General features: G+C 37.4%; 1 protein-coding gene across 1 annotated transcript in view; it reads left to right on the top strand.

Annotated features, from left to right (window-relative positions):
* Positions 1-16,683, top strand: part of METTL25 (methyltransferase like 25) — a 278,234-nt gene that overhangs the window by 240,417 nt on the left and 21,134 nt on the right. Inside the window, exon 12 of the mRNA XM_063447133.1 lies at positions 13,619-13,693. Within this exon, the coding sequence (XP_063303203.1) occupies positions 13,619-13,693 (75 nt within the window). The remainder of the gene's footprint in view (positions 1-13,618; positions 13,694-16,683) is intronic.

Here is a 16,683-nt window from a genome sequence, read left to right as displayed (position 1 = left end):
TATCTGCGGGGGTAAGCCAGAGGGTAAGCCAGGGGGGGGGGGGGAGGGGGGGTTGTCTATACTCAGGCCACTAATTCATTGGGAAACAACTGAGCACTTTTCGCTCATTGATTCAGGGAATAGTTTCTAAATTATTAACCCAACTCTGCCATAGATCAAATCTTTTTGGGGAATTCAGATATGGTATACTTAAATCTCTTTCCATCCTCGCCTGGAGGTTAATTTGATTTTTAATAACCTCCCAGGGCAGAATTTGATTTGATTTCCAATTCCGTGCCACCACAATTTTAAATGCGATACAACAGTGAATTATAAAACTTCTTATTGAGTGTGACATATTCGGCCACTGCATATGTAGCAGAATTACCTCTGGTTTCCTTTCGAGTTCTATTCCTGTTAAATCTTTAATAAACCTTATCAATCTCACAATTGAAAGCTGAATATTTGAGCAGCTCCACCATATGTGGAGAAATGAACCAACCTCTTTTTCACATCTCCAACATCTAGCTGTAACTCCTGGGTATATCTGAGATAATTTACTCGGGACTAAATACCATCTATAAATCACCTTATAGTGGGTCTCCAAAAGATTTAAGCATTGGACCTGACTAAGAGTGTTATTTATGGCTTTACACCAATCTTGGTGTTCCAAAGTACAGCTTAAGTCTTTTTCCCATTTATCCTTTTGTGGAAAACTAGACACTTCTTTAATATTTCTAATTACCTCTATAGCTTTAGCCAGGACTTTAGGTATGGCCTGATTTGAGAATATTAGTTTCAACATAGTAAGTGAATTTCCTATCTTTCTACTAAGATGTTTTTGCAAAAAATATTTAAGCCTCAGATAATTAAAGCTCTCTCGTTGAGAGAGGTGATATTTTTGTAGAATAGAACTAAAAGACATTATTTTGTCTGAAGATAATATCTGTGACACTTTAATTATACCATGTACTCTCCAGCTCTCTAAAGACAAATCGGACAGATTGGCCTCTACAATCCTCAGATTTGCCGAATCCATTATTGTAAATTTCAAATCTAGTTTCTTTTTAATTTCCTCCCAAACTGGCATCATTTGGGCCCATATCCTATTATTGTTAATGTCGATCCCCATTTTATCTAGACTTTTCGTATTCCATATCATGCCCTCAGGGGTTTTCAAACCTAGATCTTCCATTTCAATATTAAACCAACTTTCTTCTTTGGCACCCGCTAGTTGGGACCTATACATATGTGTGATCACATTTGCCCAATACATCACTTTTATATTGGGGAAATTTAATCCCCCTTCCTTGGTTTTCAGTGAGAGAATATTTCTATTAATTCTATTTTTTTTTCCTTTATTGATAAAATTTTCTAAATTGTTTTGAAGTAACGTCAGCCATATTGCTGGGATCTTTAAAGGAATCATTTGGAATACATAATTCCATTTAGGAATAATATAGGAATTAATAACATTCATACGGCCCCACCAGGTAATCTGCATATTTCTCCATTCTTTAAGTAATGAGTTTGTACTTTTTAATAACTTTAAGAAGTTTTCTTCCATCATTCTGTCTAAATTCTTAGTAATAATTATACCTAAGCAGTCGAATTTCTGGGGCGCCCATATAAATGAGTATTTATTACTAATTTCTTCCCTTGCTTTCTTGTCTAATTCAATGCCCATAACAACCGTTTTTTCATTATTTAACTTGTAATTGGCTAGGTAGCTATACTTTCTAACTTCCTCCATTAAATGTTGCAAAGAGCTGATTGGGTCAGTGATTGATAGCAGAATATCATCCGCATACATGCTGATTTTAAATTCTTTATCCCTTATTTTGTAGCCTTTTATATCTTCATTATTCCTAATATTTTCCGCTAGTGGTTCTATGGAGAGGATATATAACAAAGGGGAGAGCGGGCAACCTTGTCTCACCCCGTTATTTATATATACCCAGTCTGAGCAGACATTTGGGCCTACTATTCTAGTTGAAGGGTTTTTATATACCGACATAATACCTCTTAGCATCCAGCCATCTATTCCATATGCTTCTAGAGATAATTCTAAGAACTTCCAATTCAGCCTATCAAAAGCTTTTTCTGCGTCAACTGCTAAAGTCATAAGGGGAATATGTTTCTTGTTGGCGTTATCTATGATGTCTATAATTCTCCTTGAATTGGAGCCTGCCCATCTCTCTGGTATAAAGCCAACTTGGTCATTATGGATTAAGATTCTAGTAATACTCTTAAGACGGTCTGCTAGAATGGATGAAAATATTTTTACATCAGAATTGATTAAAGATATGGGCCGATAACTGGACATGGCAGTTGGATCTTTTCCCTGTTTCAAGATGGGCAGCATATTTGCTCTTGTCATCTCTTCCGGGAAACTACCCACTTGCACTGCGTTATTAAATGCTAATGCCAATTGTTTGCTCAGAATAGATTTAAATGTATAAAAAAATAGATTAGAGAATCCGTCTGGGCCGGGAGTTTTTTGTTTCTTACTTCTCATTATGGTCCGATTTACCTCCTCCTCTGTGATCTGTTTATTTAGACTCTCCTTCTGAGTCTGATCTATTTTTAGAAGGTTTGTACTAGTCAGGTATTGTTTAATCTTATTTATAGGGGCTTCATCAGGGATATTATATAACGCTCCGTAGTATTCTCTAAAACAATTGCCAATATCTTTTGGATTTGTATAGGTTATTTGATTGTGTACAATCTTTAGTATCTGAGCGTTGGCCTGTTGTTTCTTCAATTTATTGGATAACATCTTTTTTTTTTTTTTTTTCAGCCTGTTCATTTTTATTTACATATCATTTAAACTCCTTTATTCAACAGGGTAGGTTGATGTGCACTCATACAGAATTCTTCGGTTCCTTAAACACTATAAGTGCCCCCGAGTTCTGTTTCAAAACGTTTTTTTTTTTTTTTTTTAATTCTTTATTTTTGTAGTGCGTAAGTTTACAACAATTGCTCGTGAGGTACCCCAAAGGTAAACCTCTAGCACATTTCAAACATTATAACATCAAGGTACAATAAAAACTAGCACAATTTTTATATATATGTATGTGGTGAAGTCAGGTGGTAAACAGCTTGTGGTAAAGGAGCTTAGCTTCTGCTATGACATTTCGATTACTGTGTATTATATTATGATTATTCTGTGAATTGACGAGTGTCTACTGGGGTTGATACCGGCTGTCAGGTGTACGGACGGATAAGCCTTCCGTTCCTCTATAGATTTTATACAGGTTGGAGCGCCATAGCGTTCCCCATTGACTAGGAAAACTGTGCCTATCGGTGTAGCAGTTACTCGGCACTAGGCAGCGATCTATCGCATGTTTAGCTTGGGACTAGATAGCGGGGTTTTGAGCGGAGTCCTAAGTTGTACATATATCAGTCGTGTGGAGCAGTAAGTGGGTGTCAGGTTGGGATCCCCTCTGTGGCTACAAATTCAGTTGGTCCAGGCTAGGTCACTCCTGTTATACATGCTAAACACAATATTTAAACAGACGAAGCAAACTAGACATATGGATAAGTACCGCATCATAGCGATTACATGACACCTCATGGGGAAGCAAGTTGTTGAGAGCCCCGTTGTAGTGATGGGCTTGCGGAAGGTGTACATAATCAAAACAAGAGATCCTAGGCGTACTGGCCACATTGCCATCTTTGGCCTTATGACAATAAAGCTGAGGCTACTTTTGACTCTTAGGGGGAGTAACAAGGCTTAGTTAAACACGATAGTTAAACTGTGCTGGTACAATAGAGAGATATCCAGTTGGTGGGTGCAAGTAAAACAAAGTGTTATTTTTATGAGTCAAATTAGGTATTAATGGCTCGTGGGATCAGACTGGAGAGTGGCTTGTGCTCTGTGGCCCAAGCCTGGTACTTTATGGATCCTACTAAAAATAAACAAAATCGAAGCTAATGAAGGAGTGTAACAGTAGGAAAATAAAATGAAAAAGCAAAACTGTGGTATGAGTCACTTTTGATCGGGTGGAAGTCAGCTGTGGGTATTCCGTGGCTGGGGTGCCGGTGTCAGGTATGGGTAAGCTGAGTTGGCAGGTACCGAGCTCAATATACAAGTCTCCTAGTCTTTTTTCTTTAGTTTTAACTTCATGGTTTAATTTTATAAGGTACCCTCTCAGTACTGCTTTAAAGGAGCACCAGGTATTTAGATTTGATGTATCCGATGGGTCATTCTCCTTAAAAAAACAGTTTATCAGCCTCTCCAGTTTAGTCTTACAGTTTTTATTGTATAACAGATAGTTATTTATTTTCCACGTTGTAGTATTTCTGGTTATTAAGTTGTCTTTAATTTCAAATATATACATACTATGATCTGACCAGACATTTTCTACTATATTTATTTTGCTCATATTGTTCACTAGATTTAAATTGCCCCATATCATATCAATTCTTGAATATGTATAGTGGACTTTAGATAGATGGGTATAGTCCCTTACTTCTGGATTTTGGAGACGCCAAACATCGAATAAATCAAATCTATTTTTAGTATTAGTTAATGAGCTCGCATTTTTTATTATTGTTTTGTTTATAACACTCCCTTTCATCACTTTTTTGTCTTTTGATGGGTCTAATATGCAGTTAAAATCTCCTGCAACTATATATAATCCTGTTTTAATTTGATCTACCTTATTTAATATTTTGTTTAATTGTGAGACTGGGGCTATGTTGGGTAAATATATATTGACTATAGTATATTTCACTTCGTTTATCAGACCTACTAATATCAGAAATCTACCTTCTTTGTCTAATTCCTGATAGAGTGTCTCCCACTTAACTCTTTCTGAGATTATCACTACCACGCCTCTTTTTTTTTTCTCCTTCATGGAGGCATGTATAATAATTGGGAACTTCTTTCCCCCCCACGTTGGTTTCTCATTTTGTCTCCAATGAGTCTCTTGTACTAGGCAGATGTCAATTTTATCTTTTATCATTTGGTTGCGCAACAGGGATCTTTTATACACCGTATTCAGGCCTTGAGCGTTTATAGACAAGAACTTAACCATATTTTGTTCTTCTCCTTCTCCTTTCCCCCCTCCTGACTTTAAAACCTCGCAGATAACACAAATATAAGACAAACAACATTACAACAGCTAGGGACATTTTAAGTCCCAAAACTACACCTATCTCTCCAGAGACCATAACCTGGCCTCTGTGGATAGCCCCCATCTCGTAAGCAACCTCTTGCTCCGAGACTTGTGCTTATGTAAAAAAGCATCAGGCAGGGCCATGGGGTAGCATCTAAGGGCACGAACCTGGGGGGAGAACCAAAAGGGAGGAGAGGAGAGAGGAGAGGGAAAAGAAAAAAAAAACAAAACAATTGCAGTTCAATTATGCTAAATTGTGCTACTTGTTTCCTCTTATATGTATTATTCATTGTACTATTTTGTGCCCATTACTTCAACCTTATATATATTGTCCTGTGATTAATTTTCTACACCGTTCCTTTTTCTAACCCTCCATAGTGATTGCTTATTTCGATTTATTTCAGTTTATCTATTCCTTACGCATTCTATACTATAACACTCCAGTTTAAATAATCTAGCGACCTTACTGCACTTATATCTTTAATAAATGTTCAATACAGATTTACCCTTCACCCGTTTGGTGCTATGTTCAGTGAAGTTACAACCCATAACAGATAATAGATACTTTTACCCTTTATAAGGTTTAGCCCTTCCTAATCATTCATTATACTAATTTGTGCCCGTTACATTCAATCTTATTTATAATATCATTTAATTCGTTTTTTACAGAGAGCCTTTTTCTAATCCTCCATAGTGAGTACTTGTTTATAATATGATACCCTGATTTAAATATTCCAGCAGCCTTACTGCCATTATCTCATTGTATCCTTATTGTGCTCTATTTCCCTTTTAACCCTTCAATCATTAGGTGATATATTTAATAAATTAAACAAACTTTTACATTGTGACTTTATCTTTGTTACTCTTATAATCCTTTACCAAATAAAACCTTAATTGCCTCACCCTTTCTCCTATTATATTGCGTACCCCTATATCTTCTATTATTCTATAATTATTACTTCTTCTTTATCTATACTTAAGTACCACTTTCAACAAATCCTGCAATAGCAAAAAAAAAAAACACAAAAAAAAAAAACATTTTATCTTCATTGGCTAATTTAGTTTTTGGAGAGCATACTCGCATTAGTCCAGTCCTCTAGCTCTTTAGCTGAAGTAAATGTTCTCCATCTATCTTCCCACCACACAATTATTTTGGATGGCTGTATCCATTTATATTTTATCTCATTTTGCTTTAGTGGTTCTAAGGCTTGATGAAAAGTTTTTCTCCAGCGTCTAGTTTGAATTGAGAGATCTTGAAAGGTGATTATCTCTTTAAATTTCTCCGAAAGATTTTCTTTATTCCTCAGCAGATTCAGCACTTTTTGTTTACATGAGAATGAAAAGAAACATGCTATAACGTCTCTTGGATAATGAGACGGAACTTCCTTAGGTATTCTTAATCTATGTATCCTTTCTATGATGGGAACAGCGGTTTCACACTGTAGTCCAGCTTCCTGAAAAAAAGATAGTAGATAGTCCTTTAATTGATCTTGAGTTACAGCTTCAGGAATATTTCTGAAGCGCACATTGCACCTTCTTGATCTGTCTTCCAGATCTCTAATCTTCAGATTCATTTGTTGTAGTTTATCTTCTGTTTGAATATTCTCTGATTGCAAGTTCTTTATTTGATCTTCCATTATAGTAATTTTATCCAATGCAGGAGTTAATTTTGTATTCATTCTCTCCATCTCTATTTTAATTGTGTTTAAACTGATGGTGATCTGATTGGCTATCAATGCCGCTTGCTCCTCCAATTTAGTCACAAGAAAATCTTGAGAAACAAAGTTAATCTGTTCCAAGCTTTTTAGGCTTACTGTCTGTGTGATCTGGTCTTGATATAGGATCTCGCTGTCTTTCCTGCCCTGTTTTTCTTTATTGGGTGAGAAGAACCCTGATAGTCTCGTGGGCTGGGAGTCCTCTTTTTTCTCTCTGGACTTAATTTGTTTCTTGGTCGTCATTATGGAGCTCTTTCTGTCCTTCCCTTGTTCGGGAGAAGAGTGGCCCTTTAAAAATGATGTCTCTGCTAGCCAGTAGCGTTTATCGTTGTTTCTGAGCTTTTATGAATAGCTGCTAAGCTTATATAAGCATTAATCTATTACAGCCTCTTTATAACTCTTTATTATATTTCTCTTCTCTTTTTTCTTTCCCCTTTTCTGTTCCCTTAACACACAGGCGATCCCTCCACTCCCTGATTTTACACAGCCCTCTTATCGAGACCAGTATATACCAGTAAACACTTATCTTTTATAGAAGCTTTAAATATCTTCTTCTGGTCCCCGTAGCGCTTTAGGAGCCTTTTAGCCCACCTCAGTGGTTGATGCAGCCAGCTCTCTCTTCAGCCGGATCTCCCTTCAGCTCTCTTTCACTCTGTCTTTAGCAGCCTTAAGCCTCTCGTTTCTCTGCGTCTCTCCTCGCCTCCTCACCTCATCTCTCGTCCCCTCACTCGCGCCCGCGCCCGCTCCTCATAGCTCCGCCTCTCGACGTGCGCACGTGGCGACCTCACGCAATCACGTCATCACGATGAAACGTTTTTCTAACAGTATTGAATCATTTTGAAAACATATTAAGTCGAGACCTCAATTTAATCACAGCATGTGCCAAAGCAATACACAGAATGGCTGTTTATTCACCGTTTTTATCCCTGATTCTGGAAAAAAATGCATCAAACTTTCATACTTCTTTCGGTGCAGGTTTGTGTCATTACAGAATGTGCGTTACCGTGGAATAATTTCTAATGAGTTGTGTACATGAGATTGAGGTTCAAATCAGAAGAAAGTAAGGGATATTGCAGGGTGTTTAAGGACAATTTGTGAGATAATACTGGCCCCAAAATGTATGTTCACTCACTATAAACAACACATAGGAAATAATGTAGATCCTCTTTACCGAGATGATATAGACATAAAATTTGGACACTGAAACCTATGCCAAAATATCTATCACTAATGCACTGTAGCACATAACAGGGTTGTAAAGAAGTGTTTTATTACTGAAAAGGTATGTCTCACATTACCATATTACAGTGGTCTGTTTTAAACATATTCTGTAATACACAACAGAATCTATTATGTGCGTGACTACCTTTTCGGCAATAACCATACATCACTTCTAATGCAGGCATTTATCTTTGCTATCTTGCAGACATTTGGAGAAATATGTTGTGGTACGCAAGATCATTTGTAAAACTCACTTTTTTTATAGCCTGAGAAAAAACTTTATTATTTAGGAGCTATCTTTAATAGGTCAGCACGACTGAGGCTCAATATGACTAAGAAATGCACTGCGTTCATATGGGTTGTATGGCCGTGGCATTTTTGTGCTGTACATCCCAGATTGCTCGTCTAATCTAACATCCTCACATGACCTCTGAATTGACAAATATGTCACGTGGTTAGTTAATTGTCGAGAATAAGACACTGAGGAATCTCTATAAACAAAGGATAGTGCTTAGTGATATCTAGTGAGGTCGTAGGTAACATCATTCATGGTAAAGAAGGAATTGTGAAAGTTCGATAAAACCAATATTGCTTTATTCCCAAGAGGGATAACTAACTACCCTCAAGTAAGGGTAATTTTTGCAATTCTTGGTTATTGTGCAAGTTGGTCAATATTAAATCGGGGCATCCAAAGTTTTAAATGTCTTTAACCCCTTAAGGACCAAACTTCTGGAATAAAAGGGAATTATGACATGTCACACATGGCATGTGTCCTTAAGGGGTTGAACCCCGAACTACCAACCTTGTGAAGGTACAAGTAAGAGAAAGCTGCTTTCTTTCCCTGGATCTGTGTGTATGTGAAATTTGGGTAATTTTGATTTTCAGTGCAAAAAAAAAAATAATAATAATATTAAAGGGATACTATTGTGCAAAGGAATACAAAGTTGTATTCCAAGTACTATAGCTCCCCCCGCTACCCCTCCTCCAAGCCCCATCCCGCACTGTAAGAGATAAAAATACCTTACTTTACTTACCCGATTTTTGGTCTGGGTCTGCGCTCTGCTCCTATGAAATCAATCGAAGGGAAGCTAATGCGCATGCGTGACGAGCACTAGAGTGCGTTTGGCCCTCCACCATAGGAAAGCATTGCTGCAATGCTGTCCTATGGTGATTTTACTGATGCTGGATGTCCTCAGGCAGAGAGTAAGGACGTTGAGTATCATGCAACCAAAAATAGAGTAGCACTCAGGAAACACATATAGTGGCTGCCTGATTGACAGCCACTAGAGGCAGTCTTAACTCTGCAATGTAAATAAAGCTGTTTTCAGAAACTGCAGTAATTAACATTGCAAGGTTAAGAGGACAGAGACATGAGGGTCGATGAAATGAAGTAGTCTGGGTGCCTATAGTGTCCATTTAAAAAAACTTTACCCCTGGTACACCCATATGCCTTTCTTCATTTCACACAGGCAATATAGGTCATCACTCACTCTATCCCTTTTATTAAGTCTTACAGCAAATAATGACAATGCAAAGCATACAGCAGGATGGGAAATCTTATCAGGGGACCCATGTTAGATACAGATGCCTGTTTTATTCATGCTCTTGGTAGAAAAGTCCTGATTTAAAGGTTATCTCCTGCTTCAAACCCCAGTGGTCCTGCATTTGAGGGCACCAGGGAACTGTCCCTGGGTAGCATAGTGTGAACACAGTGGTACTAGGACCATGCAGGAATCATTTTAGCAGCATGGTCCTCAAGGCTGGGGGCTGGACAGACGGTGAAGTTTCCTGCCTCTTTATCCAGTGTTACCACATCAGGCCTACCCCATCCCAATTACACACCTTTCATTGTTGTGATGTATTTTTATATGTAACATTATAGCTACTTACAGTCATACGCTACACATTGTTAATGCCGCTCTGGTATCTTCCCAAAAATAGATGCTGAATCATTCCTAAAAGCCATGAACGGTTTATTTGAACATTTACTCAGGTTTTACATTGTCTGATGTACTGTATGTAGTTTTGTGCAATATATTCAGTGCTTTTCTGCATTACTGTGAGGTTCAGGCAAGCATATACACACAAATACTTTATATCCCCTCGTAATTTCTGCAGCTAATGACTGGATAATTGAAAAAATATTTTCTTTAACTGTACTTGATTTACTTTTGTCCCTGAACACTGATCTATACATTATTCCATATGCTATATAGGCATCCCATGCATTAAATAAATTGTATGCATAACTTTCCATGACAGAATGACATCAAGACTGTTTCTTTTTCTTTTTTAGTAAATGGGTTATTGCAGCTCAGTGCATTATTATTATTAAGTATTATTACTGTCCATGATTGATGCTTTTTTATTTTTCTATTGACAACCAATTAGAGCCAAAATATAATTCAAAGCATATTTTCCATGTGCATACTTTTCGCATTGCTTAATAAAAGACCAGTTACCTCCTCTGCAAAAATCAAGCATTATGCATCCGTATCGTTGATCTTATTCTAGAATGCACTAGACCAGCTGGCACGCCGAGCCCTCTCGGTGGGCACGCAGCCATAGGTCACCAGTAGCGTGCAATTCCGCATTTTGAGAGTCTGTCCCGGGTCCCGGGCACCCTAATTCCGGGACAATGTAGTGTCCCGGAATGAGCTGAACTGCACCGCCGCCGCTGCAGTAGTGGATCCAGGGGGGGGCAATGGGGAAATTGCCCTTCCCAAGAAATTGGTGCAGCTCCGAAAGGGAAACTACCTCATCATGGGCCCGTTTGGTTGCTGCAGCCCATTGGCCGACCTTGCCACTTTAATGTTGCAGAGAGTGCTGGGAGGAAGTGACTGTTACTTCCTCCCAGCATACAGACCACGCAGGCTGACAGGATACTGAAGAAGCAACTGAAAGAGGAGGCAGGAGAGAGAGCTCTGCAGCTTCTCCTTCAGGTGTTTGCCCATGTGTATGTTTAGGTATGTGTCTGTGTGTGTCAGTGAGTATCTGTGTGTGTGTGTCAGTGTATATATATATCTATATGAGTGTCTGTGTATCTGTGAGTATGTGTGTGTCTGTGTATCTGTGAGTGTCAGTGTGTATATGTGAGTATCTGTGAGCATGTGAGTGTATCTATGAGTGTCAGTGTATATATGTGTGTCTAAGTAGCCAGTTAATGTTTGCAGAAGTACTGAAAAATGCACTGGCAGATATGTTTTTGCCAGTCTCAAGTATAAATTTGATGAAATGCACTCAAGAAAGTAAGTGTTTCTGTATGGCAGTTTGGAAATGTGGTCACCCTAGTCGCCGGTGAGGGGGGGGCGCTGATGGTGCCGGTCAGCAGCATTAGGCCCCCCGGCGCCAATACAGAGTAGGCACCTTCCTGCCCAAAACGGCAGGCGCCTACTCTGCTTTCGTATCGTTGGTGGGTGGGATGGAGGGCAACTGTATGAGTTGTTTTTTTTTTTTAGTTGTTTTTTTTCTAAACTTAAACCTCAGTATTCAGGTTTAATTGCCGTGTTGGTTTGTATTGCGGTTTAGGCACTCGGGCTCAAAAATGTTCGCCCTCACTGCACTAAACAGACTTCTCTGCAGCACACACAGAATCATTCAACTTTAGCCAAGCTATACTCTTGCAACAGACATTAAATTTAACACAAAGCTTTTTTTTTTTCCCTGTACATTTTTGAAAAATAAAATAAATAGCATTTTACTGTTATCAGAAATGTGCAATTAGTTTTGTTTCAAGTTGAATTTCGTCCGAATGCATGCAAATTCAGCAATTCGTAAGCATCTGAATTTCAGAATCAACGAAAAATGAAACAAAACTTAATGGATTCTAAACAAATAAAAACGAATTATTTAGGATCCTTCCATTTTGATAAGGATAGCAAATTAGAGAATTAATATCTACTATGCAACTAAAAGAGCAAATGTATTGAATGGCTGGATTTTTCTTAAATGTGATATTTCAGCTGTTTAGTAGATAGCTCCCTAAGTTAGTATACTTAAATATTGCAGTCCCATGTATGTATGGATAGAATAGGAAATAGGCAGTTATCTACTGAACAGCGGAAAGAGCAAAACATAAGAAAAGGGATTTTATTAAATTTGATCAGCTGTTTAGTAGATACCTCCCAAATTTGGTATCCTTACCTGAAATTTCCATAATTAAGAGTACCAAATTAGGGAGCTATCTACTAAACAACTGAAAGAACAAAATGAAGAAAAGCCCCTTTGTATAATTTGCTTCTTCAGCACTTTCGCAGATAGCTCCCTTATTTGGAAATTGGTATCCTTATGGCAAGCCCACGTAAGGATTGCAAATCAGAGAGTTATATACTAAAGGGCTGTTCCTAATATTGATATTTTAGCAGTTTAGCAGGTGACTTTGCGACTGCCACCTGCACTCATGCACCACAGCGAATAACAACCTTCCAAATGTTTGTAAATTAACAAATGTTTCAGACGAAATTCGAAACTTTATAACATTTTCATGCGTGCCCATCATTGTTAGAATATAGCCTCCATTCATATAAAACAGATCCTTTGTAAACTCCAGTGTATAATGTTTTGTTTGTTTTGTTTTACTTGTTTGTATTATGGTTTTTTTCATATTGTGTCTTTGCATACATTATACTGTAATAATTCCCCACTTCACTCTGCTGGTTTACCATGACCATTTTTTTCTCTCCTATGTATTTTCATAACATTTATTACAACTTGGATATCGGTTGACTGCTAAATAAGCCCTTGTATAAGATATCAGTGGTCACAACTCGCAGAAAAAAGAAACATGTATGTGCATGATTTTCTCAATATCCTTGTGTGGGTTAGAAAGACTTATTCGAGCATAACGTTAATTCCCAAATGTGTGGTTCTGCAGGAGTCACACCCTCTACCTAGTTACAATAAGGAAATATCCAAAGTGTTTACTGCCCGAGCAGGAAATTTAGTAAACTGACAATTTGAGAATTATACATTTGCTGTTCCCTTGCCTTTTCACCACAATTCCAGGTTTAACAATTAAATCTATTGTCTACAATTTCCAGATTTGAAGAAACTCTTGAGTTGTGTGATCTACCTTTCATATTTTGAACAGCATTAGAGGAATAACACATTATGGGAATTATTTGCTAAACAGCTAAAAAACTGAAAACTTAATTGCAAAACGTTAGGAAGAAATAGCTAAGCTGTAACCATAACTGAGTTGAAGTATTCTTCGAAATCAGATATTTTTTTTTGAAAATCAGCTAATTCGAGGTCTCAGCACTCTATAGTTTGGTGTTTAGTGAACACACCTATTGGTTTGGAATAATTTGGGGTTTACTGTTTGTTTTATAAACTACTCATATGTTGCATATATTTCATTCATTTCTATTGTCTTTGCCTTTGTTTCGAGTATTTAATTAAAGATCTCTGGAAGATCTCAAAAATATTAATACGTTTAACCAGAAAAGATACATTTTACTTGCCACTTGCCAAATATGTGCTGAGATGTTCTGTAATTTCTGTAAAACTATTTTTAAAATTGTACTTCTGTGTGAGCAGATTTAATTGTAACGTGTATATTATTTCTTTTCCTTTCTTTAGCTGTCAGACCAACAGATCAGAGACTACTTTGAGACGTTCAAGCACAGAAAAATTGAACTGGAAGCATTTAATATGGTAATGTCACACAGATAGAAACATAGAATGTGACGGAAGATAAGAACCATTCGGCACATCTAGTCTGCTCAATATTTCAAAATACTTTTGATTAGTCCCTGGCCTTATCTTAAGTCTAGGATAGCCTTATACCTATCCCACGCATGCTTAAACACCCTCACTGTGTTAACCTCTACCACTTCAGATGGAAGGCTATTCCATGCATTCATTACAGTGGTGTATCCTGGTTTTGTGCTGACGTCATATTCCAGCTCCCAGCATCACTCTATGGCGCGCGAGGTAGCTGAGCACTCAGGAGAAAGTGCTCCCTCCCCAGCGCCGCCCGCACGACTGGATTTTTAGTTAGCCGCAAGGCTAACAAGACATTTACACTGGGCATTTGGGACGCCTTTTTTGCCGCCCCCTGGAAAATGCCGCCCAAGGCAAATGCCTTGTTTGCCTCGCAGCTAATACGCTCCTGATCCATTACCCTCTCAGTAAAGTAATACTTCCGCATATTATTTTTAAACCTTTGCCCCTCTAATTTTAGACTATGTCCTCTTGTTGTGGTAGTTTTTCTTCTTTTAAATATAGTATCCTACTTTACTGTGTTGATTCCCTTTATGTATTTAAATATCATATCCTCTCCCTGTCTCGTCTTTCCTCCAAGCTATACATGTTAAGATCCTTTAACTTGTCCTTGTAAGTTTTATCCCAAAATCCATGAACCAGTTCAGTAGCCCTTCTCTGAACTCTCTCTAAGGTATCAATATCCTTCTGAAGATATCGTCTCCAGTACTGCGTACAATACTCCAAGTGAGGTCTCACCAGTGTTCTGTACAATGGCATGAGCACTTCCCTCTTTCTACTGCTAATACCTCTCCCTATACAACCAAACATTCTGCTAGCATTTCCTGCTGCTCTATTACATTGTCTGCCTACCTTTAAGTCATCTGAAATAATTACTCCTAAATCCCTTTCCTCCGATGTTGAGGTTAGTAGGGTATCAAATCCTATACTATCCTATACTCTGCCTTGGGTTTTTACATCCAAGGTGCATTATCTTGAACTTATCCACATTAAATGTCAGTTGCCACAGCTCTGACCATTTTTCTAGTTTACCTAATTCATTTGCCATTTGTTTATCCCTCCTGGAACATCAACACTGTGACATATCTTAGTATTATCAGCAAAAAGAGACACCTTACCATCAAGACCTTCTGCAATATCACAAATAAAAATATTAAAGAGAATGGGTTTAAGTACAGATCCATGAGGTACCCCACTGGTGAATTTAAGGAAACTAACTTTCATTTTTTTAAAATTCTATACAGTAAAGTAGGGCTTAGAATCTTTGAGAGACCCCAGCCAATTGTTTGTTAACGAGGACATCACTGCTATTCTAGAAACACCAGTGAGTGGGGATTTGATGCAAACAATGATTATTGAGAGATCATCTTTTTTTGCATTTTGTTGCATTACCTGTATAATAAACACAAATATAGTTGTCTGATGCACTCACAGTGTACAGTGATAATAACTGGACTGAAGCACCCCAATCAAGCCCTGGTGACCCCTTGTTTGAGACATCACAAATGTGTATAGTGTAGGTACCGAGCTTCCTCAGTATAAATAAAAGGGCGCTTGTTGTGTATGTCTAATACAATTGTAAAGCAATTTTCCAAGACTGTCACCAGTTTGCATGCTAGTAAACTGTATTTGGGTTTAATTCCCTTTCTAGCTAACTTCAAGAAATACTATCTTGAAAAAAATGTCCTGTACACCATGGTTATTACATGGGAATGTGAGGCCCAGCTTTCACATCTTAAGTTGGTTTGACTTTGTTTATGAAAAAAACATTTTGAAAACGCATAACACTCTGATCCTTTGAATGCATTAGTACTGTGCAGCAAATCATCTATATTATTTTGTGCAGCTGTTCCAAGCTCTGACCATTTAAACTTTTAGTAGAAGCCAGGAATCTCTGTTTTCTTTTTTTAAATATGACAAATGGAGCATTACGATACTTGGCTCAGCCATGTTTACATACAGTTCCAAAATTCTGTCTGGTCAAGTAAGCAACCCCACTTACAGTACTTGTCAGCCATGTTATCGTAAGTCCCCCTTGAATAGGTAGACATGGGGTAAATTACATCAGAGATGTTAAATTCAGATGAGTAACATTAAATATTGTTGTGTACTGCTGGAGCAGATCCTATTCAGGAGTGAGTTCCTTATAGTCCAGTGATATCATACATCAAGGGTTGTAGGATTCCAACATTTTAATCCGTCCCATAAATTATAAGCTCAATTTCTAGATAAACTTTTAAAATAAATGTAATGTTTTTTTTAATGTTTATATTTTGATATATTTTTATATGTGATATATATATATATTTTTTACATTTTCATATTTTGAAAACCAGGCATTGAGTTTGCTGATATTTGGTATATCTTCTGACACAGAGAATTGTACAAAAATGTGTTGTAAGAAATGTAATGTGGTTGCTGGGTGAAATTCTAACGGTAGAACAAACATGGGAATGTGTTCTTGGTTTCCATGGTGATTACTCCATGTTTAGACTTTGCCCCACAATTGCTCTTTAGTAATAAAATCTTTGATATACAGGTATTGGATAAAAGAATGTTCAAAATTAAAAATAAAGTGCTCCAACCCATTTGACATAAGCAACCTCTCAAAGGATATAATCTCTTTGCCTTATACGTATTCACAATTTAGAACCTTTTTTTAAACACGCATACATCTACATCCTGTTTTTGACTTGCCTCCATTATGTCATAGTGCAATGGGAATTAATTTTTATTTAACATGTTTTCAACATTAAAAATGTACAGTTTGGAATTGTTTCAGATATATAAATGTCTAAAACAGTGTCCAGCCATAGTTATTTACATTGTAAAAGGGAATGATTGGTTTTGACATTATACAGTGAATTCTTTGCTCTCAGTGGGATCACAAGACCCTTGTTTCTCAAGTGTATAATTTCCGA

This window comes from Pelobates fuscus, chromosome 3 (assembly GCF_036172605.1).
Source record: "Pelobates fuscus isolate aPelFus1 chromosome 3, aPelFus1.pri, whole genome shotgun sequence".
NCBI lineage: Eukaryota > Metazoa > Chordata > Amphibia > Anura > Pelobatidae > Pelobates > Pelobates fuscus.
This window is presented reverse-complemented; position numbering and strand designations above follow the sequence as displayed.